This window comes from Mustela nivalis, assembly GCF_964662115.1.
Source record: "Mustela nivalis genome assembly, chromosome: 9".
In the NCBI taxonomy this organism is placed as follows: domain Eukaryota; kingdom Metazoa; phylum Chordata; class Mammalia; order Carnivora; family Mustelidae; genus Mustela; species Mustela nivalis.
The window spans coordinates 82,429,343-82,445,411 of NC_139028.1; the positions used below are offsets into that span (position 1 = coordinate 82,429,343).

Consider the following 16,069-nt stretch of genomic DNA (forward strand, 5'->3'; position numbering starts at 1 on the left):
CATCTGTTACATCAGAAAAAGAATCTTTGTCTACCTTCCAGTGTTTGATAAGTCATCGCTTGTCGTCTGTATTGAGGACTCGAAAAGTATTTCTGTGGGAAAAAGGTTATAATTACTATTACTAGTATAGACAACAATTTCAAGGTAGCCATTCAGCACTATGAGTCATTTATATTTAGTTTCTTTGCCAGGGACAATTTATTTTAGGCTTTTGGTTTTTTAAAACTTGTTCTTATACTTACTTGGTTAGCATCTCAATTCTGTTTTTTCCTTTTGAATTCAGATAGTCTTTCCAAATTTAACCATTTGCCCTATGCCAGAGCAAATGTAAGAAAAAACAGTAAAGAATCTGATTGGGAGAACTAAATGTCTCCCTGGAATGAGTATTAAGTCAGGATTCAGCTGAGTCAGTGTTGAATTAGGGAAGCAAATGGCTTTCTAGCTTTCCCAGAATCAAATTTTTGCTGCACCATATTCAGTAATAATAACCATGTGCTCCTTACTGTTGGCCAGGTAGTACACATGTTACCATATCTAATCCTCCAACAACCAACGTTTTATAAATGAGAATGACCCAGAGAATTAAATAACTTGCCCCAAGTACACTTCTCAGCCGCCCAGCCAGAATCAGAATTCAGCTTTATCAGAGATCATGTCCCTCTGTTTGAATAATTTTAGAAGGTCATATGATTATTTCAAGTAAGAGGAAAAATAAAACATAAATGTAGACTGAATTAGAAAAAGTCTTGCCTCTTGTTGCTGTTCTGAGTGTTAGTGATGTAATCTATTAATTTCTCATAAGGTTCGGGTACTGAGGAAAGGAAGGGCACTATTCATTCTAGGACATTTCTCAACTTAGTGGCAAAGGCAATTAACTAGATTTTATTTATTTTTTACTATTTTATTTATTTATTTGTCAGAGAGAGAAAGAGAGAGAGAGAAACAAGCAAGTGGAGGGGAAGAGGGAGAGAGAGAGGCCCTCCCCACTGAGCAGGGAGCTTGATGAGGGACTCGATCCCAAGATCCTGAGATCATGACTTGAGCTGAAGGCAGATGCTTAACTGAATGAGCCCCCCATAGATTTTCTTCTATATATCATACATAATTGTTGAAATTTTGAACAAATTATCTTGGTTTGCATGAATATGTGGATGTCGTAGCCTATTTGAAAAGTGAGCAGTGATTCTGAGAAATCTGGGTACACACAGACTCAGCATTCATGAGCTGGTGAAAATCTGTGCTTTGTCTTTTCTTTGGCCTCCCTGAGATCAGTTTCAAATTTAAAGGTACCTAAATTTCTGTGCTACTCCTAATTGCCTCTTACCTTCAAACTCAAAGGTTTCTGCATGGGTCTTACCAGGAGTGACATGACGAAGGGAGAGGTTTGTGACTAGCCCTTCACTTTTTGGGAAGCAACTTTTGTGCTTTATTAATCCTGGCAGAAGAGAAATGCTCATAATCACCACTAAGGGCTAATCCAAAGCATGAATTATTTTTCTTCCAATCATCATCATCATCACTGTTATGTGAAACATTTGTAGAGTGTTTTGAGAATATATATCTATATAGAGAGAGATATATAGATATATCTCCCAAAGCACATTTGAATGTTTTTAACAAAACACAGGAATTATAACTGATGTTTACTATAATACACGACATTGGTTAATACAGTGCTTCTCCAACATTAAAGTGCATACCCATCACCTGGAGAACTTGTTTAAATATAAGCTCTTATCAATAAGTCTGGGGTGGGACCGAATACTTTGTATTTTTTTCCAGCTCCCAGCTGATGCCAAAGCTGCTGGTCTGTGGACCCCACTTAAGTAGCAAGGGAGTAATATTTATTGAGCACTTGCCATATGTACCAAGTACTTTTAACCATAAATCCCCTCGTAAGGGGGAGCAAGTAGAAGGCAAGATGCCTGTTTGGGAAATGAAAAAATGATGCTGTCTAGACTAGATCCCAATCCTTCTGACTTCAAGTGTATTGTATTTTCTATCACACCTCTCTTTCTGAGTACTAGAACTTGTTCTCTACTCTGGGAAGGTGGACAACTATTAATTTATGGTATTTTCACAATTAAATAATAATCAGCCAAAGTGTATTTTTTCAAGTTTCCTTCCTAAATTTAAATCTAAATTAGCCCAGTCTCCTTTAAAACCAGTGTTAATATTGTAGTCTTTATTGTACACACACCAAGCAGACAACACACTTTTTCGTGTTTCCATTTCTTTGCCCATGTGTTAAAATTTAATATATTTAGATAAATTACATTTATGGTCAAATGCATTTTATCCTTGCAGATTTTGTGACATTGAAACTCTATCCTTTGCTTTAGTGGAAGACCTCATTTTCTATTCCTGGAGCCAGCAGCACTCCATTTGACATTTGATGCCCTTGAGATTTTTATAGAATCTAGGTTATAAGACTGCGTCTCTTGCCACATATTTTTGAATAGGGATCTGTCTTACTTTTCTCAGAGCTGTTCTGCATTATGATTTTCTTTGAGGTGGTTTTGATTATTTAAAAAAATCCAATGATAAAATCCTTCACATAATAATGACCATTGGCTGGATAGCTTTCTATTTTTTAAAAAACAATATTTTAGATGAAAGAAAACAATAGTGATTCCCTCTTCTAACTCAAAGCAAAAACCATATGAATATTTCAATGATAGAGTGAAAAAAATGTTTTCTAGTGTAAACTTTAGTATAAGGAGAAGTTTTATTGTTTTTTCAAAAAGGGGAATCATTAAAATGATTTAAGATGAGTATCCTTATGACTCAATACAAAAGCTTTTGTTTAAATGCAATATACAAAATTTGTCTTTTATAATCAACTTAGGTAATTTACTAAAAATGGACTCATATAAATTATTTTATTCTCAGATACAGAAAAATTAATGGTAAGGTGTTTGCTGTTTCACAAAATGACAATTTTTCTTAAGCTTTATACTTAGCACAAACTTGTAATAACTATCGGTTATCTGCTTTATATTTTTGTATATGCTGACCAAACTGACCTACTTAACCTGGGATTTGATTTAGATTGATTTATAATTAGTGGTCTCTGATATAAATAATAAAATATTCAATATATACTCATTATAATAGACCACTTAAGATTATACATATTATACCAATAGTAATTTTTTTATTCCAAAGTTTTTATCATGCCTAGCATAGTGAATTTTGCCCGATTGGTGCACACACACAAAAATGTTTTTAGGGAAAAAAATAAGTGAATTATTGTTGACTAAGCCAAATGAACACAATCTTTAAACAATTTATAATAACAAAAATTTTAAAAACTAATAAGCTAGCATTGGGCAAGTCTTTCCTATGTGCCACACACTGTGTCAAGAATAAAAATAAAGGGGCACCTGGGTGGCTCAGTGGGTTAAAACCTCTGCCTTCGGCTCAGGTCATGATCCCAGGGTCCTGGGATCGAGCCCCGCTTTGGGCTCTCTGCTCAGTGGGGAGCCTGCTTCTTCCTCTCTCTCTATGCCTGCCTCTATGCCTACGTGTGATCTGTCAAATAAATAAATAAAAATCTTTAAAAAAAAAAAAGAATAAAAATAAATATTACCTTGTTTGATCCTCACCAAAACCTTCCAAGATATGCAATTTTGTTTATCCTCAGAAAAATGAGATATTATAGAATAACCTCCCAAGATAATGCAACCAGTAAGCCTTAGAGTTGATACTCACACCCAGATCTTTGTGGTTTGAATCCCATGGCCACTATACTCTATCAACTTACTTTAGAAACTTGCTTGAGTGCACAAACCAAACAAAGTCACCTCCTTGGGAATTTAGATACTATTTAAAGACTCTTGAATTTAATTATATGCCCATAAAGCAAGAGTATTTGCTTTTACAATTAAGTGAACATTGACATCATTGGCACTTTCTCAAGACACAAGGTTAAGATGTTAGTCTTTGTTTAGCTTGTTCCTTGTCGAAACCATGATCATCACTGGATGATTGTCATCAACCTCGATTTTTGAGTTGTAAATGCCTACTGGTAGTTACTATTTTGTGCTAAATTATGCACCTCTACAGCTTCATCTCATTCATCACTCACTAGTCAACAGACGTTGTTTTTTGATTTGTTTTGTTTCATTTTTGTGGGGTTTTTTGGTCTTTATAGGCCAGGCATAATATACCTGCTTTTTAAAAAGGCATTACTATGTGAGACAATAACACAGGGGGTTTTTTGAGGCAATTTATTTTCTTTATGAAAAATAACATTTCTAAGAAAATTGGGAAGTACAATAATCATCCTACTAGTTTTTCCTAAGAAATTATGCTGAGGGAGAGGTTCATTTGTCTTATTTTAAGGATACGAAAAAAATTTATTTATGAAATTTACATATATATGTACACACACATACACACACACACACACACACACACACACATATATATATAAAATATTCTTTTAAGGATGTAAAATGAAGAATCATGCAGTTACTTCTTCGTTTGCCAAAACTGATTTTCTAATGAGTCTAATGGTAGATTCAGCATGTGAGTTGGGCATGCCAAAGCTGTTTTAAGTTGCTAGCTCAGTTGAGGAAGCAAAGAAATACACAATAGTAACGTGTTTCACATATGTCTTTGTTACTCACATTATTGTTTTTCTTCAGGATGAATTTTATTTTCTATAAAATGTATCTATTCCAATACTTACATAGTCCTCAAACTACAGATAATGAGTTGGTTAAGGAATCTTTATAGGTGGGTCAGGTATTACTTTTTGTAACTGGTTATTGACTGCACATTGACACAATTTGGTCAGGTTAGTAGTAATTTTTATATTTTGACCCTATTTCCATCAAGAAATACAGGAAATTGTGTCCAAGACTTCCAGAGCTATAGCCACTTACTTTGCATTGCATTCACTGAAGATGAGGGTATTAACAGGGCCTAAAAAAAAAATCTTCCTCTCCTAAGTTTTTATGTATTCTTTTTTCCATTCAGAACTGATGTTTATTGCTTTGTTCCATGGATGGGGTTTTTTAAAGGCCTAAATCAGAAAGAATTTGTTATCTAGACAGAAAGATTGATTTACATCGTCTGCTTCTGTGTTGTGATGTTTGTGATTGTTCTCTTTTTGAAATTGATGCCTTTGTGGTATTACAGTCCATATGTTAAATGGCACTGCAGTTGATTCAATGAAGTTGTGAAGTTTGTATCATTCCAGCCTGAGTCAACCAGTGGTGCCTTTGAAATTGGAGTTATTAACTATCCTTATTTTTAGATCCTTTAATTAGAAATAACTTTAGTCCTCCTGATGAGGGGAATTCACTCAGGGTCACCTAACACCAAACTTTATATTACCAAGAATTGGAATATTCTATAGTCGAGATTTTTCCATAATTCTTTTTTAATGAAAATTATTGATGGAAATAGAATTTATTTTGTGAGCTTCAAAATGACATTTTATAACAAGATAATAAAATTGTGTCTGTTTAAAGCCAATTATGTACTTTTACAATCCAAGTAAATGTTCTCTTTCTCTTCACCACAAACTCCCAATAAATTCCATTTTGATGTCAGTGGACCAAATATTGCCAGTACCATAATCTGTGGAGTAAAAGAATTAGACATTTAAGTTAAAGGAATAGAATAATTCTGGAATTATTATAAAATTCTATGTTTAAGAATTAAAGCAATATTACTGTTTTTCTTAAAATTGATCAATAAGCTAGTATTTTCTTTTATCAGGATATTATCTCTATAAAGACCATTCTCAATGAATTATTATTTTTTAAATATCTGTTGGCTTTATTAGGTGCAGTACATAACAATGTATTTAAAATGCTCTAGCTTGTTAAAAAGAGAGCAATATAAGCAGTACATACACTTTTGGTAGACTCAACGAATGCAACTATGATTTGTCAGCATTACTGAATGCGTCCAAACCAATTAGTAAAGCAAGATTTATTAAGCAATCAGAATATATTAGAATCTGATCAATACAAAGAACAGTCTTCTAATTTGCTCATTTTATGGACAAAGTTGATTATTGGTATATATTGATACATATTTACAAATCCATTCAGTTGAAAGAATATCTTTCTAAAGTATCATTTAATCAGATTTGATTAGCAGAGAACATCAAGTTTCAGAGTCTCACTTGATGTCACTGCTTGGAGGATAATGAAGGACTGTGGTGTATCACTTTTATCCTTATTCATTGCATTATTTCTGCTCAAATCATTAATGAGGTAGACTCAGGATTTTGCAGAGTCCAGCTTTGTTCCATGGTCTTCCATGTGCTGGGTATTTTTAAATTTCAACTATTTATATCATAATGACAACTACATATATTTCCAAGATCAACTTACTAATATTGTGTAATAAAAGAAAACACTTTCAGGATGAAATTAACTCAGGGTAAGATTTCCTGAGACTCATGACTTTGAGAAGAGAGGTGAGGCAGAGAGTTTTGAAAGCTGGTTTAAGACTTCGGTAGAGCTCAGTGTACCGTGGGCTGGGATGGCTTCTGTGAATGTGAGAAAGAAGACGAGCTCATTGACGGGAAGCATGAGGAACGAGAGATCATTGGCAAGCCTGTTCGCTATTGAGTGGCTTTACAATCCCTTCTATTGTAAAGGTGTCCACCTCTGTCTTGTCTTTCAGTCCTCCACAAGCAACCCAGAGAAGTGTGTCTCTGTTTGCTGGAGCTTGGCCGGATTGCAGCCAGGTAGGTCAAACTGCTGCCACTATTTCAAGACGTGGACCATCTCCGCATTGAAGCAACTGAGAAGCTTGCTGGCTTTTCATTGCTAATTTAACCCGCACATTGAGAAGTTATTTTTTCCAAATATAATTTGTACAAACATCTCAAGAGCAATTGTTCAAACTTAAAGCATGACACCAATATTCCTAGCCCTACAATCTTGTCAAAGCCACTATATCTAATAAGAATTTACTAAAAGCATATCCTCTCATCTAATACATTTGCCTTCCAGTCTTTTCTTGGGGGGTGGGGGAGGGTCTTGTACATCAAGTTGTGTGTGACAATTACTCTTTCTGCTAAAGTCTATTCCTGTTCTGTCTCTCTCTCCCAACTCCTCACGTCCTCTCTTTCTGTTTATTCTTTATAATTTAGTTCTTAATGTAATCCCTAATACCATCTACTAATATTTGATAAGTTTATTATTAAATAAATTTCTTTTTTTTTTTTCATTTTCCCTCATTCAGCATCCCATGTCTCAGGTCTTTTAGCTTCTACTGCTAAGTTGGGGGGGGATAATTTTTCAGTTATTCTCCGTATTTTCATTAGAGAAAGGCATAGAATATTTTCTTTCATATGTGAAGATACGTTTGGAATCATTTTCTTCTAGGAAAAAAAAAAGTAATTGTAAAAGTAAAAATCATAGCTAAATAGACAGAGAAAAGGACTTTATTACCTCATGTGACTTGCTTTGGTTTCGTGTCTTATCTTTCATTTTCTCACAAATGACCAAACAGAACTTCTGACAGTTCTACGAAACCCAAAGAATTAGAAATAAAGATGTAAGTGGTCAAAGAAGACTTGATTCAAAATAAATTTCGAATTATTTAGATGTTTCTCATCAAAATCTGGGTATACTGTTAGGATAGAGATCAGATGAGCCAATAAGATAAAGTGAGAGCTAGCTCTGGGTGAAAACTCTCAAAGAAAAATTTATAAAGAAAATCGGGGTAAAGAAAATACGAGGCATACCCATCAGCAAATTACAGCAATGGGTAGAAAGCTTGCTGCCAGTGAATAGACCTGGGCTTTTTTGTTTGTTTTTATTTTTGGTTTTGATCCAATGGGAAATTAACCTGCAATCAGAAGTAACTCCAGGTTCCATAAAACATGATCGACAACATGATCTCAACAAATTGTATATCAAGTATGAATTTTACTTTACCACAGTATGTGGGTATGAGGAAGAGTCTTTAATTTAAAAAAATCAAATTAAGTATGACTGAGGCTCCACTCAAAATGAAAAAGCCAATTTGAGACATTTGGAGGTTTCCCTATTCTCTCCCATACTGTTCTCAGATACTGTGTGAAGACCATGGGAAAGGGTCCCCGGTCCTCTGTTCTCTGAGGCCTCTACTACTGGGGCTTAGTTTGAGCTTGGAGTGTTCCACTCTTTCTTTGGACCCCACCCCCCCTACAGAACTGTCACCTTCTTGGGTTCTATGAGGGAGCAAGACAACGGCATCAGTTGCTTCTAGGACTCTGCTAAGCCACCCAGTCTTGGGGCTTCTGACCTGTAGGGCAAACAACCTTGAGTCAAAGGAATGGTATCCTTTGAACTCTACAGATATGCCCTAAAAGGGGGAAAGTGAAAAATACAAGGGGAAGAAAAACACACAAAGTAAAATTTCAATAAATGAGCGGCTGCCACTGAAATGTTAGAGTGAGAGAAACATGGATGGTTTCTACTTAAGAGATAAGGCAGAACATTCTTTGTTCAATTATTTAAATTTTAATTATACTGCTAGAATATTCTAAAGGACCAGATTCCATTTTGTTGTTTTAATAATCTAAATACATGAATCAAGTCAGCATCGTGATTCTGAAAGCCATGATATACAGGTAGAGAGAAGGTGGTGTACCATCTGCAGAATTAGTCACGCGATGTCATTATTCTCTTGTTAGTTTATAATATTTGCTTATTTTCTGGGTTTATTTTATTTTTTTAATTATGCTTTTTATTACTGGAGCACTCAGATTAGGAATCCTGCTGGACCAGACTTTTTTTTTTTTTTTAAGATTTTATTTATTTATTTGGCAGAGAGAGATCACAAGTAGGCAGAGAGGCAGGCAGAGAGAGAGAGAGGAAGAAGCAGGCTCCCTGCTGAGCAGAGAGCCCAATGCGGGACTTGATCCCAGGACCCTGAGATCATGACCTGAGCTGAAGGCAGCGGCTTAACCCACTGAGCCATGCAGGCGCCCCTGGACCAGACTTTATAACTATGACGGATTCATCAAAGGAGAAGACATGCTACCCAATGACAAATCCCTTTAGAAATCCCCTTTCCTTCAGTTCCAAGTCTGGCATAAATTACCCCTTGCCATAGTACATAAAACAAATTAAGATCTTAATTTTAATGACAGAGAATCATAAGGGCCTGGTCAATTTCATGGTGATGGATCATGTCAAGTTTTATGTGTTTTTTTTTCCCCCAGTTTGAAACTGATAGTCTGGGTTGCTCCATTTCTTTATCATTCTTTTTTAAGAAAACCAGTTTATTGGGTGACATACAGAAAGGTGTCCATATTTAATGTATACGAGTTGATGAGCTTGGAGATGAGTGTATATCTGTGCAACCACACCACAGTCTATGCCATTAGTCGATCCATTACCCCCCACATTTTCATCCTGCTAGTATTAGGATTATCACCATCGTCATTGTTATTTATGATACAAATGGGTTGCTCCATTTCTTTTTTTTTTTTTAAGATTTTATTTATTTATCAGAGAGAGAGAGGGGGAGAGAGCGAGCACAGGCAGAGGCAGAGGGAGAAGCAGGCTCCCTGCTGAGCAAGGAGCCCGATGTGGGACTGGATCCCAGGACGCTGGGATCATGACCTGAGCCGAAGGCAGCTGCTTAACCAACTGAGCCACCCAGGCGTCCCGGGTTGCTCCATTTCTGACCATACTTAACAACCATGTACGCTGGTGAAGGCAGTAATTATTCACATTACAAAGATATTACTAATTTCAAAAAGGAATTATCTAAGGATTAAGATAACCCTTATGTTACAATGCTCTATTTATAAACCTTGCTTTTATTTTCTTCACTTACTTGAGTGACATGAAATACTGTACTTACACTGAAACCCAGAAAACATGCTGAGATCATTTAGGGTGTTACTTTTGTTGTGTGTAGCATAAGGTAAAACAGTTGAATATCAATCGGATAGATTGAACATTTAAGTATACATGTCTGCTTAAGTTTCTATCTGTACACATTTGAAGATCTTATCTTTTTTTTTTATTATTATTTGAATGGAAGTTCAATTGTGCTTTACAGACAGAAACCACTAAATCCAAATTTCACTCCCTAAGCTGTATGTTGGAGCATATTAGTTAAAGGGGGGAAAAAAAGGAAAATTCATCCACCTGACCTCATTTTATTCCTAAAATTTTCTTTGAACATATTGAAACTATGTCTGCATCCTTACCTTCTGCTTCCTCCTCTCCTAGTGCCTCCATTAGAGGATTACAGAAATTACTGAGTTAAGACATCATTAGCCAAAACTAGAAGTGATTTGGGGAAAGCTCTTATGAATCAGTACATTAATTTGTACACACACTTGATGAGTTTTTTACTATAATGAAGTCCCCAGTACAATCTTATGAATTGTGAACATTTTTCTAATAATCACTGACAGTTGATGTTTTTAATATTTGATTTTAAACATTAATTCCTTGAAATTACATAAATGTCATCTTAAAAGTATCCACATCACTTCAGATATGATTCTCAAGATGTTTCTGATTCTCTGCCATCTTCTCCTGACTGGGAACACTCAGTGACACTCCTTTGAGAGCTGTGGGCTTCTCTGAGTTCTGAGATGGGAGAATGAGACCACTTATTTTTGTTCTCATGGGTAAAACTTCCTTTTATTGTCGACTGAATAGAGCTATCATCACTGGAGAGTGAAATCCCACTGTTAATATTTCAGAAACCATGTCAGTTTCTGTGTGTAAAATATGCATGTTTTCCTTTTAAAAAGTAAAACACTCAGCAAAAGCAGGTCAATAAAACCTGAAAGATCTTTTTAATGACAATGCTTTGATATTCATTGCTGAAAAATGTCCCTATGAAGTTGACATCTTACAGACTACAGAACTAAGATTAACTTTATGCTGTAAGTTAAAAACTTTTGATATTTTGGTCTGGGGCCATAATCAATAATTAATATCTTAGTGGAGCTTTTTATATTATTATTTTTAAGTGTTTCTTTAATTTTGAATAACACTTATGGCCATTTGAAAGAAATATACTTGGTGAACATTTTTGTTAGTCTCCTATTTCAATGCATGGCCTAATGAAGTGTTGCTTAAAATAAAAATATTCTTATACAAGGTTTATTAATTAACACGTCCTATTTAAAACATTTGACTCTGCTAAGAATATCACATGTGCTCACGTGAGTGAAATTTCCTTCCAAATATAAATCTATCTTTAAATTACTTCAAAACAGTATAAAAATAGGGCAAAACTATCTTGCAAGAATCTATAAACTGTCAACTATAAACTCATCTGTTTATCTATAAACTTATCTGCCTTAAAAAGGGGGAGTTTCTAAAATGTGTCCCCCTTACTCTACTGAAATAAGTCCCAGATGTCCTTTGTTTGAAAACTCTAGTCTACTAAAAAGTTTATAAATTCTCTTAGTTCAGGGCTCAGTTTGAAAGCTCAATTATGTCATCTAGACCAATCTTAAAAATCATGTCATGTGCCAGAAAAATGAAAAAGCCATTCCTAGTACTTCTTCAGAAAGTTATTAACCAGAAGATCCTGTCTCTAGCAGTTTGCGTTTTTTGTTTGTTTGTTTGTTTGTTTGTTTTCCAATGAGACAAAACCAGATTCCTCACTGGGGTATACAGATGTAAGGGTTTGGTTTTAGTGGATTCAACCTTCTTACTCTCTTTAGTTGGACCCTTATTCAGTGTGAAGACAATAAATTCTCTCTCCCAAAATTCAAAAAATCTCATAGCTGGAAAGGAGTAGAAAACAGTATAGATTTGTGACAACCTCATAGAGTAGAAATGTGAGGTGGTATAGAATTAATCATGCAAACCAGTAAAAGCAACCTTTTGGAGAGCAGAAAAAAAGACCTATTTGGTGACCAAGTTGGCTTGCAGGTGTGAGCCCCCAGCCTCAGGGGAATGTCATGATTTACAGCCTGTTGACATCTCCAGACAGACAGGAAGCCAATGAATCGTATTTAAGTGTGCATTTTGGGACTGGCTGACTCTACCCTAGGCAGCTTGAAGTATTTAAAAGCCAATATAAGCAGAGATTTGGAGCTTAGTGTTGATTCTCTATGTTCAGTGGCAGAGCTAATTTTCAGCATTCCCAGATAAAGAAAAATCTCCAGGGCAAGGCTTTCCATGTATGACTTTGTTACCAACTTCATTCAAACTTAGGCTAACTTTGGATCAGACATGGTGAAGCCTATTGTTCCTCTAGTAATACATTATTATTTTACTTGTAAAAAGCAGAGAGAGAAAGAGAGAGAAAAGAAAAGTAAAAAAATTATTCAGCCTGTTCCTGAAAGGTGGCCTGAATCCACCAACAATTACAAATGAAATCATATTTTCCAACTGGCTTAATTTATACGTTCAAATATGATGTTTTTACTTGTGATTGACTTTTAATTTTGGCTGTGAATTCTAGTGCATTAAATTCCTCTAGGTTCACAGCCCAGTTTGTGTTATTCTCTTAAGAACATTAAATATAACAAAATTTTATACCTTGATGGACTAAGAATTCAAAGAAGTCTGGGGAGATGAAAAAGAGTTGCCTGCTGAAGTTCATCCAACGAGTTAGGAACAAAGCTGAATTTCTAACTCGTTTGGCTATATCCTGCACTAAGAAATTTCTGCTGCTCTATAATTCTAAGAAAATGAGTATAAAGAAAGGCTTTGTAAAGGATACAAACAGGAGTAATAATATAAACTGTAGTAATAATACTCCATTACATCTTAATTTTCAGGCCCCTACTTTATTTCATCTGATGGTATAATACATTTTTCACTCCAAAAGCTTCGTCAAAAACTCTTTAGTGCTGTAGTTTCCTAATGGTAAAACTTTGATTCATCAATTATCAACACAATTTCAGAGGCTGTGCCATGTGTTAGACACTGTCCTGAACATATAATGAATACTCTTTCTTTCTTTTTTTTTTTTTTAAGATTTTATTCATTTGAGAGAGAGAGAGAGAGAGAGCTTGCAAGCATGCGAGTGCACACCTGTGCACAAGCAGGGGGAGAGGCCGAGGGAGAGGAAGAAGCAGACTTCCTGCTGAGCAGGGAGCCCAATAGGGGGTGTAATCTCAGGACCTGGAGATCATGACCTGAGCCAAAGGCAGACGCTTAACCTTCTGATGCACCCAGGCACCCCTGTGATGGATACTCTTTTCATTTCTCCTAACAACATTAAAACAGGAGTTAGAATTTCCATTTTATATTGAACTTACAAGGAGCCTCAGAAAGAATGTATGTCAGGATGCCCGAATGTGTGGGGGGCCCTGAAGATGTTCAGTAGCAGCTGCTGTTCCAGCATCCTCCCTCCCTCTCTCCCCACACCATGACATCAGACCTCTGGGGCAGGCCAGTTTCATGTCTACTTTCCTGATAGAAAACAGACTTCTCGAGGTCAAGCGACTTGCTAAATTTTAAGAGTAGGTTAATGGCACAGTGAGCTCAAGTCTACCTCAGGGAAGAAGGATACACAAATCTCCATGTGAGTGTTGTTGGTACTTGTCATCAGTAATGAGATGCTGGGTTGATTTCAGTGTAACTAATGAAGTACTGGAAAGAAAAATAATGTAATTGGTTTAGTTTTGGATAGGGTTTAAAATCTGCTGGAAAATTTTTTGGTAAAGCATTTGTATGCACTTAATATTGACATGTTTTATTAAAGTGATATATGCAATTGAGGCACCTAGATGGCTCAGTTAAGTTGTTGGACTCCTGGTTTTAGCTCACATCAGGATCCCAGGGTCGTGAGATCAAGGCCCACCCCCAGCTCGGCCCTCATCCGGGGAGTCTGCTTAAGATTCTCCCTCCGTCTTCCTCTCCCTCTACCCCCTCCCCCCACTCATGCGCTCTATCAAATAAATAAATAAAACCTTCAAAAAAGATAAAATGATACGCAATTAAAGATCCAGGACAATGAAACTAAATTCATATTTGGATCTCAAAATTATTGTTGTATGATACAACAGGATTTTTTTTTTTCATTCATATGGCAGCCCTTAAGTACCTGCTGTGTGCCAGGACCTATGCTGGCTCTGGAGGGTGCTGTGAATTAGACACTAGTCTCCACTGATACAGATTTGCAGTCTAGTGCCTATTTCCATTATGTCCCATTAACTGGATAATATATATAAAACATTAGATATATGATGAATAGTGCCTAGGTCTTTTAGCTAACAATTTATTTAACTAAAAATTATTCAGTTCATTAGAGATGGTTCTCAAGAAAGCAGTTTTTCTGTGGAGCTAGACTGTTTTGTACTAAATTCCAAGTTTTCAGTTCTCAAAGAGCTTCTGACACAGCATGCATCCTTACCCTGTTAAATTCTGGGAAAAAAATATTAGAGAATGGAATAAAAGAGTTAATGATGGAACCTTAAATATCACTTTTACTACTGATAAGATCCAAGTTGATGAAGCCAGGGAGGGAGACAAACCATAAGAGACCCTTAATCTCGGGAAACAAACTGAGGGTCACTGGAGTGGAGGAGGGTGGAGGGATGGGGTAGCTGAGCGATGGACAGTGGGGAGGGTGTGAATTGTGTAAGACTGATGAATCACAGACCTGTACCCCTGAAACAAATAATACATTATAGGTTAATTTAAAAAATTAAGAAATAAAAAAAAAAGATCCAAGTTGGCAGACACGCTTAGTGTCTTTGACCTCCAGAAATAGGGCAATTAACTACCTAATTACAAACAAAGATGGAGTTTTCTATGGAGGCCTTTCTGGGGACAACTACTTCCCTGTAGCTGAAAGTGTGAGCTGAGTTCAGAAAGCTTGTTCAGAAAGGTGAACTGAGTCAAGCAAGTTTAACTGATTCTTAGATTTTACAGTTTGATAAATCCCTCCGTCTTGCTGGAAAAGTGTGAGTAATGAAAGAGAGAGGCCAGGAATTAAACTAATTTGAGTACCCTCGACAAGAACGAAAACATCAAGAGTGGGGAAGTTGCTTCCTCTGGAAGTGTATCCTGAACACATGTGTGATGATGTGAGTTAAAGTAACAAGCCATTAGAACAGAACAATAATCTAAGCTTTTGTATTCAATGACCTTTTGAATATATTATTAACTCTAAGGTAGTAGACATACCATCTACGTATTTATTCTATGTAGATTATTTTCTTTATAGATTATCCATCACCTATTTTTTAACTTCCCAAATGACTCATTCCTCTCCTTTCTAACATGTAATCACCTGATTAAAATGTCAGAGAAAAAGAACCTAAGCCCTACACTGAAAAAAATCTGAATTTGCGTCTTTGTCTTGCTCCCAGCTGATTCTGTTTCCTTTCTGGATCTTTATTCTTTATTTTGTAAAAATGTAAAATATAACTAGATGATCCCAAAGATCCTTAACAACTTTCACATTCTGGAATTATCTTTGGTCTTCTTCACCCAGGTATACTAGATAAGCATCTAAGAAACCAAACCAATTTTAAATTTAGCTAAAGAAAATTACATTTATGGGAAATAAGAATGCCAATAACAACTATTACATCTCTCTTTTTGAACTTCTAGGGTATTAATAATTTATAACATAATTTTTAACATTGTTATTCTAAATTATTTCTCTATTTGATTTTGTTCATTTTCTTTCACTGGACCCCATACCTACTTTCATTACATTGTTTTTAAGTGTATAATCTAGGACACAGTATAATCCCACACAACATTGTTCTGGACTCAAAGAAGGTATATACAATTAACAGTCATTTCTTCTCTGTTAAATCCTTTAAGGATGTTCATTTTGGGGATTGCTATTTTCATCTTTAACAAGCTTGTCTTCAAAATAGGAATTCATTTACAAATCTCAAATCTAATAAATCTAAAAGCTGAAGACTAAAGTTTACATGATAACTCATGTTATTGCCTCAATGTATTACATGGAGTATTTTTATTCTTAATATGCCAGTTGTCTATTCATGTGTCTATATACATATCTAAATATAAGTGTATATGTATATATCTATATCAAAATCAGATATATGTGCTTTTTCCTGCTTTAAGGGAGGCCAATTTTAGAACTTACCATTTCAGTGCCAGAGAAAGTTAGTTTTAAAAAGTCAGCAATTTGG

General features: G+C 35.5%; 1 protein-coding gene across 4 annotated transcripts in view; it reads left to right on the top strand.

Moving 5' to 3' along the window:
• The window catches only part of GAS2 (growth arrest specific 2), a 127,128-nt gene that overhangs the window by 49,947 nt on the left and 61,112 nt on the right, over nucleotides 1-16,069 (top strand). For all 4 annotated transcript variants that reach the window (XM_082684143.1, XM_082684145.1, XM_082684144.1 and 1 more), the window contains one exon: nucleotides 6,652-6,715. In XM_082684143.1, coding sequence (XP_082540269.1) covers nucleotides 6,652-6,715 — 64 coding nt within the window. The remainder of the gene's footprint in view (nucleotides 1-6,651; nucleotides 6,716-16,069) is intronic.